This window comes from Etheostoma spectabile, unplaced genomic scaffold, assembly GCF_008692095.1.
Source record: "Etheostoma spectabile isolate EspeVRDwgs_2016 unplaced genomic scaffold, UIUC_Espe_1.0 scaffold48, whole genome shotgun sequence".
NCBI lineage: Eukaryota > Metazoa > Chordata > Actinopteri > Perciformes > Percidae > Etheostoma > Etheostoma spectabile.
The window spans coordinates 960,263-968,054 of record NW_022605618.1 but is presented as its reverse complement, the minus strand read 5'-3'; the positions used below and the strand labels follow the sequence as shown (position 1 = coordinate 968,054).

Here is a 7,792-nt window from a genome sequence, read left to right as displayed (position 1 = left end):
ATACATGCACTAATGGAGAGATGTCAGAGTGAGTGGACTGTCAGCTGAACCACCACCCTGAAGGGTTGGGGGGATGCGGTGCCTTGCTCAAGAGCACCTGGCAGTGCCCAGGAGGTGAAGTGGCATCTCACCAGCAACCAATCCACACTCCGTACTTTTTGGTCCAGTGACCCTCCTTTTTCTAACCCAACTCCCTACGGACTGAGCTACTGCCACCTATGCCACCCTCTTGAGTCGACCTCCCTAACTGTCTATGATTCAGATGGACAAAACGGTGCTCACCCAACTGGCCATTAGGAACTTGGCCCAGCCCATGACACTATTTTCACATCGAGAAAAAAATCCTGAGAGAGCAAAAAATTGAATCGAAAGCAAAGACTTAAAAACGAGGTAAAAACGTCTTGAGAAAACACTTTTTTGAGAGAATTTTTTTTCAAACTGATAGCAAGAAGTATATATTTGAGAGTTCAAAAAATTATTTTGAGAGAGATTTTACATTTTTAGAGAAACACGTTTTTTTGAGAGATTTTTTTTTCACATTGATGGCAAAAACTTTACATTTGAGAGTTCAAAAAAGTATTTTGAGAGAGATTTTACATTTTGAGAGAAACACTTATTTTTGAGAGATTTTTTTTTCACACCGATAGCAAAAATATATACATTTGAGAGTTTAAAAAAGTATTTTGAGAGAGATTTTTTTTTGCTATTGGTTAGAAAATGTTTTTTCTCATAAAATGATAAAATGCTTTTTTGCTATCAGTGTGATAACTTTTTCTCTCAAACATTTTTTTTCTCTCAGATCATTTATTTTCTCACATGTAAGAAAGAAACAATTCTAGCTCCATAGACAGAGACCCTCCCTATTTCCATCCACAATAATCTCCTGAATTATATAGGCTATATATTATTAATGAAAAAGTGAACTTGAGTGATATTAGACGTTATTAACGGCATGTAGGCTACTGTTAACAGCATGCCGTGGAGAAAGGAAAATAAAGCTTTCATGATAAGTCTTGCAATAACGGTTTACATAGTTAAACTAACATATACATTGGTCTTACAATGTGTTACATACTACACGTGAACAATACTCATGTTTCCTCACTAACGCACAGACCAGACAATAGGCCTAATGAAGAAATGGAATAAGGAAAAAGTCCGCTGTATTGCTAAACAGACAACAAGCGGTGCCGCTCTCTAAGCATGTATCTGCAGTGTAGCAGTCTACCCTCGGGGAGAGTGGGCACCCATAGTGTTTTTTTTCTGGTTGATTTCGCCCATAGTCTTTTTATGGTCACGTTAAAGCTCCAGGTGACGTCAGCGGCTCAACGGCACACCTTTACGTGCATACGCGTGCACTCAGCAACAGTCACCTGTAGATTTGCGGAAGTGTAGCGAGTAGCACAGTTGTCGGAGAGTTGGCATGGATGTATGTTGTGAGATGTGGGCTATATGTTAAATGTTTATTTGTGATTCGTTGACTTTAATGATGGAATGACGAGTAACAGCCTACGTTCGGACAGAGCAGTAGCAAGGAACACTTCTTGTTGGATGAAGGATATTTTTCTCTAACCGTCACATCAAAAACTAACAACATGTTCTTCAAGACTGTCGAGGTAAACACTGGTTCTCCACATTAACTTTAGCATTTTTGCATTAGCAAGTGTTGAAATAAACTACGGATCCTACACAGACATTGATTCTAACTTAGGTAGCTCATAATTTTTGGTCCTAAGTTAATACTGTAGTAGCCAGCAGATCTACTTTAGACTTTTACTCTACTACACGGAGGTTCCTGAACTGTTGCAGTCACTTGTTACTCTGCAGGCTCCGATGCAGACAAAACATATTCTGATCAGTTATAAAGTGTGTTTAAACATATAAACAAAACGGTTTTAATGTATTTATTGTATTTCTCTGGAAAAATGAAATTGTCTGTCTAAATACTGAAAACTCATTATTATCTAACAGTAATAAATCAATATCAAACAGCAAATTCTGCTTGAAAACTCCTAGACTAGGCTTTTTATTTTTTACTATTTTCCTTTATGTTTTAACCCAATCACGTACACTAATTATGTCAAACAGAAACAACCAAAAGGTTTTTTTCAGCATAGTCTCTCAGGTTTGTCCAAGACTTAGGTGGGGATTTTCCTTAAATTTTAGGTTTGCAAAAGTTAAGTATACTTACTTTTTCAAAGTGAACAGGAGAACTGAATGCACACAGAGATTGCACACTCATTGGCTTTTGTCATTGAATTCATTAGGAAAAGAGGTAAGCTGAAAAAGATGAGGCAAATTGTAAACATTGAAGAAAAGAAGTCATGGCTGAGAATTGCATTACCGTCACGAAGTGATCTGGGGCACGTTACAGGAAGGAGGTTTAACAAACTCTGAGTCTGATCTCTGAGTTGATTTACCCTGAGATGGGAAACTTGAGTTTTTGGTTCCAGAATGGCTGATTCGAGTTGGTTTAATCAACTCCTAGTAGGTTGACTCAGAGTTGAGCGTGTGCACCACCAAAATAAAAAGGCAGCATGAATGGAGCCATTACACTACGATTCACCATGGTAACAACCACAAACTAACTGGTTGGCGGAAATACTCATATGCACAGTGAGTTTGAACATATATTTTGTTAAAAAAGCAACACAATGGCAGCTGCAAAAGAGAGAAAATCGCTACCAAAGTAAATGCCTGACTTCCAATATAGTGTATTAATATCATATTTAATCATAAGCATGATATTACTGGTGAAATGGTGTTGAACCTATAACCTATCCTGCGGGCGAGAAAGTTCTAGGCGTACTAATCCCATTCTGAGGCTGCAGCACCATCATTAACAGAATTATAATTATTAATCTTTTAGTTCAAAGGGTTTACCTCATTCACCTGCAATACTGTGGAACTCCTTTTTAACGGCTCTTACTGGTTTGTGTCCAAGGAACACTACACAAACCTTTAAAACTAAATTTCAGAGCGAGTCACACTCTTCTGACTGCACTTTGCTATACAATTGCCTTACTAATATGGTCCGCATCACCAATGTAGTTAAGAAAACTGTCGTTTGCACACAAAAAAAAAGGAATGCGACTCAAATAATCTGCTGGGATGTAGAGCATGTCCACAATGTGTGACGTTAGTGATATGAGGACGGATAAGGTAATGTAGGTTACAAAACTGATAGACTCAAATTGTAGACTAGTATCTGGAAATGAAAATGCATTTATAGTTGGGGCCTCAATATCATCTCCCAACATATGTTTAACTTATTGCAAAGTAATAAAGCTTCTTCATCAATAGGATCGTCATGTTTTGAGAAAAAAAGTTGTATAATCTGCTTTACACAGTTAATAAACCAACACTGTTTTTTTATTCATGCAGATAACAAACTGCGCTAAAATGCGGCTGATACAGACTGAATAAATGAATGAGGAAATGAAAGAGCGTTGTGTAAGAGGGAAGAGACTGAGAGAAACTTGAGGTTTATTAAAGAGAAAACCTGCTCCCTACCAGGTTAGGTTCACAGGCTCAGTTACCATAGTAACAGACTCTGAGGTTAAGTTACCTCTCTTTCTGAAATGGGCTGGAGTAACCCCTCATTCAGGTTTTATTAATCTCCCTTTCTGAAACAGAAAACCCGAAGTTTCCCACGTCTCAGGGTTAACATACTCAGAGTTTTCACTAAACCTGCTTTCTGAAATGGACCCCTGGAGTTGTCAATTATGGGATCTCCCATCAGTCTCACTCAGAAGCGGTTGAGTCAAGTCACCCAATGGTGCAGACACCCAGTTTGGCTTGATTTCAAACTGGTTTGAAAACTTTTACATAGGCCCATATCTTTTGTATGCGCTTACTAGGTCGGAAGGGAAACCTGTTTAAAACCTGTATCACTGGGAACAGTGAAGGTCACACCCTCACTGCAGTATATCTGGACCAGTATCTCATTGCTCTTCCAGAATATATAGGTGTATCAGTCTGCTTATCTGCAGTGTAAATAATATGGCGGCAGTTAAATATGTGTGGCGCCCACGTGTGTTGGACAGAACAAATCAGAAGGTGCGGGTGGGAAACAACAGCAGAAAACAGACTGAGGCCTAGTCCACACGTACAAGGGTGTTTATATAAACTGAGTTTTTTTTTCCTTCAATTAAAAAAGAAATCTCTTCCATACAAGCAAGGCTTAAAAAACCTCTGTCCACATAAAAATGAAAAAAAGGCTTTCAAGGGCTGTTAAGAGCATGCCAAACCAAAAGGTGGCAATATAACCCTAACCATTAAATCATGTTGGCCAATCAAAAGCCTGAAGTTCCCGTTAAGGTCCGACAGGGTCTCGTCCTAAACCAGCAACTGTGTCGTGGGAGTGTAGTTGTCAGCAAAGACTTGTGGAGTATTGCATTCCGACACCTTTGTTCTGCAATATAACGGGAGAACTGCGTGCATGTATCTATATGTTATATGTCCTATCACCACAGTTATTAGCAGCAATATCTTAAATACCGCTACACTTTTAAGAATAAGGCGATGCTCATTCATATAAACACACAGTGCCACACTACATCCGCCATGGCAAAGATTCGTCTCACGTAAACAAAGGTGATAGCGGCGCGCAATCTGATGTCAAACAAAAGAGTCAACAGTGTGCACTCCGACGTCACAAGCCAAAATCACCGTTTTCACTGGCTGCACGACACCAATGGAACTAGAATTTCTAAAATTTTTCACCCTGGCAGGAATTTTCAAAAAGGGTCAGATTCAGTGACCTGATACTACGTTTGTGTGTTGACAAACTGCATAACCGTATAGAAAAAGCTACTGTTTTGAAAATCCCTGTGTTCGTGTGAAGCCTGAGAAGCTGAGCGTATCGGGCAGGTCTGGACTTGCAGCCAGCTGAATTTCTGTTAGACAGGACCACTTCTGACTGCTCTAACAGCTGTACCAGAGGATTATTTAAGATTTTACAATTAAACTGGTTGAATGTTAATTGAAGATGATGTTATTTCACTCATCACACATTCCAACAGTAACTGTAGATCTTTTCCCATACAGAGTTGACAATGTCTGTACACTCTGATCCATCTTGCTGGAACAAGCAAGGATATATTATTTCCCCCCCAATAAAATATGACAGGAAAAAAATCTGATTTCTAAATAATTTGGGTAAAACAGCACTTCATTTAACAAAGAGCAGCCAATAGACTGACAACTTTTCTAACAATAGCCACACACAATATAATGGATAATACTGACAAATTGTGTGACAATGATTTAAAGGTTTGCAGTTTATATTTGCTAATATTAGCCACCACATGCTAACTGGTCATACAAGACATTGTATTGCTTATGAATTGCTTATGAATTGAACTTTTCAGTTGAGGGAATGAGATTTCAGTACTCACAAAACTAGCTTTATATCTACAGAGGAGAAACATTTTTGTAGAGTTCTTAAAGGTTTCTTGTAAACTCCAGCTCACTATTTTAACTACAAATAAAATTATTATGACCAGTCATATCTTGTCATATCATATCATATAGAGTTGAAATAAGTCCCACATTCTTAATTTTGAAAGAGCAATACCTAGTTATGACTCATCACATTTAAATAGAGAGGAAATTAGATTAATGGCTGTCGGAGTCAAACTGAATTGTAGATATCTTTAAAGCCAGACTGTGTTACTTTGTTGAACAGCAAGCAATGCAACTTCAAATGACAAATTATGAAATAATGCATAATGTAATAGCTACTGCTTAGCATTTTGCTCAATTGCAAGCTATTCTTAAAATAGCACAATTGGAGAAGAGACGTAATATCAGCAAACCAATTCCCCGTTCACACACCCAGGTCTGTTTGAAAGGGTTAACCTGCATCCATCCATGTTAACTAGCTTGCTAATTCCATCGAACATACCTTTTATGGTCATTGGTTAAAGAAAATGAGCTGAACAAGAGTGTGTGAATAAAACATTAAGTTGTTAAACTGAATGCATTTACAAATATGAAATGCAGAGGAGATAAATAAGAAATAATAATCTTTATTTCTCTCATTCAAAGCTCATGCTGCTTGTACTGTACTGTGTATGTAGATTTATTGCTAACGTCATCTGTGTGTGTGTGTGTGTGTGTGTGTGTGTGTGTGTGTGTGTGTGTGTGTGTGTGTGTGTTAAAGGAAAGCATTGAGCTGTGCGATGGACAAAAGGACAGTTACAGCACTGATCCTTTACTTCCTTCAATGGTAAGAATGCTCTCTCCTCCAGTCCACTTTTCATATATAAACACAATAACTGTAGTCATACCTCATCAGTAACATGCAAACAAAGAGTCTGTGTCTGTACTAGACAGATAAACCTGAGTGCTGTCAGACACGAACAGACAGAGTTTTATCTAAAAGGTCCTTCTGTCACCGTTTAAGAGGAAACTGTAAACCTGTTCATGTCAGCTCTCTCATTTTCATATCTAGTATCTTGTGTAATGTTAGGTGATCTCACACCTTTAACACAATCCGGGCTTTATTTGTTAAGTAAAACCTAGTTTTGCATTGCCAGACCTATCTCCACAGTGCTGCAGAAAAAGGTCTGGCTAGTCCACACAACACTCTGTAAGTGTCTTGTTTTGTCCTGATGTGTTGAGGACCACAATGTAAATAAGTCCTGGACTTTATTGTGTTGTAATCCTTGATTGTATTTGATGTCTTTTCATGTGTAAGATATTCTTAATACAATTAAATAAATCAAACAATTCCATCATAGGAGAAAAACGTACTCTGGTCAATTGGCATAGTTAGTGGTTAGAGTTAAAGCGGAAAGTGAGGGCTAATCTGGCTAAACTGGCAAAACTTTTTTTTTGTAACCTGTGGTGCTAGTTTTTACTATATAAATAAAGTGTAGTGTATTATTTATCAGAAATTCTATATATTTTGATGTTCCACTGTTCTGTTCTGACAATAAATCAAACAATTTTATTTTTAAACTGCATTATTGTATTATTTTATTGAAGACTAAATAACTACAAACAACTAATGGTAGGGAAATCTGTTTATGTTTTTTACATGTTTCTGGATCAGTTTTTCTTAAATGAATAGCAGGTGTTTTGTCTTTGAACAGCCCACCCAGAGGACATTTGACTATGTACTGGTGGCCCATGTGGTGAACGATGGCACGGACCAGAAGGCTCAGAGACAGAGAGCCTTTATCCAGCAGCTAGAAAAGAAAAACATCTCTGTCACTGTGAGTCTTTTCTATCTTCACTGACCAACATTTCTTCTTCACACCCTGACCTAACATATTACGTAATATAGTGCGAATGATTGTATGAATCAAATTAGACAGAATTTCACAGAATGTGTGTGTTTTGTGTGTGTTAGCGGATCTGCCATGAAGAAAAAGTGTTTTTCGGTCTCCGTGCTCCCAGCGATATGTTTGAAGACTACCAGTACCTGCTCAAAGTCTCTGACTCCTGCAACTCGTGTGGAGATGAAAGGGGCTCGGTCACACAGGCTACCAGGTATGTACACACATACTCTATATACACTAGTTTTTGTGTATCAAGATTTTGACTTTAAATTAAAAAATCTATCAAAATTTATGTTTATTTTTTATTTTTATTTTTAAGATTTTGTTTGGCATTTTAGTCCTCTAATTCCACAGGAAATATGAAGACTTGAAAGGGGAGAGAGGGTTGCCTGGGTAGCTCACTGGTGGAGCGCGTGTCCATGTATAGGGGTTTGCTCCTAGGTGCAACAGCCGGGGCTTTGGCCAAGAGTATGTGGCTGCAGCCTGGAGCATCCCATGTCATC

General features: G+C 38.1%; 1 protein-coding gene across 2 annotated transcripts in view; it reads left to right on the top strand.

Moving 5' to 3' along the window:
* Positions 1 to 1,376: 1,376 nt before the first annotated feature.
* Positions 1,377 to 7,792, top strand: part of LOC116686789 (anoctamin-9) — a 142,390-nt gene continuing 135,974 nt past the window's right edge. Inside the window, exons 1-4 of one of the 2 annotated variants that reach the window (XM_032511841.1) lie at positions 1,377 to 1,616; positions 6,167 to 6,232; positions 7,101 to 7,223; positions 7,361 to 7,500. In XM_032511841.1, coding sequence (XP_032367732.1) covers positions 1,596 to 1,616; positions 6,167 to 6,232; positions 7,101 to 7,223; positions 7,361 to 7,500 — 350 coding nt within the window. In that variant the 5' untranslated portion in view covers positions 1,377 to 1,595. Of the gene's footprint in view, positions 1,617 to 6,166; positions 6,234 to 7,086; positions 7,224 to 7,360; positions 7,501 to 7,792 lie in introns of both variants that reach the window. The other variant, XM_032511839.1, reaches the window with a different exon arrangement.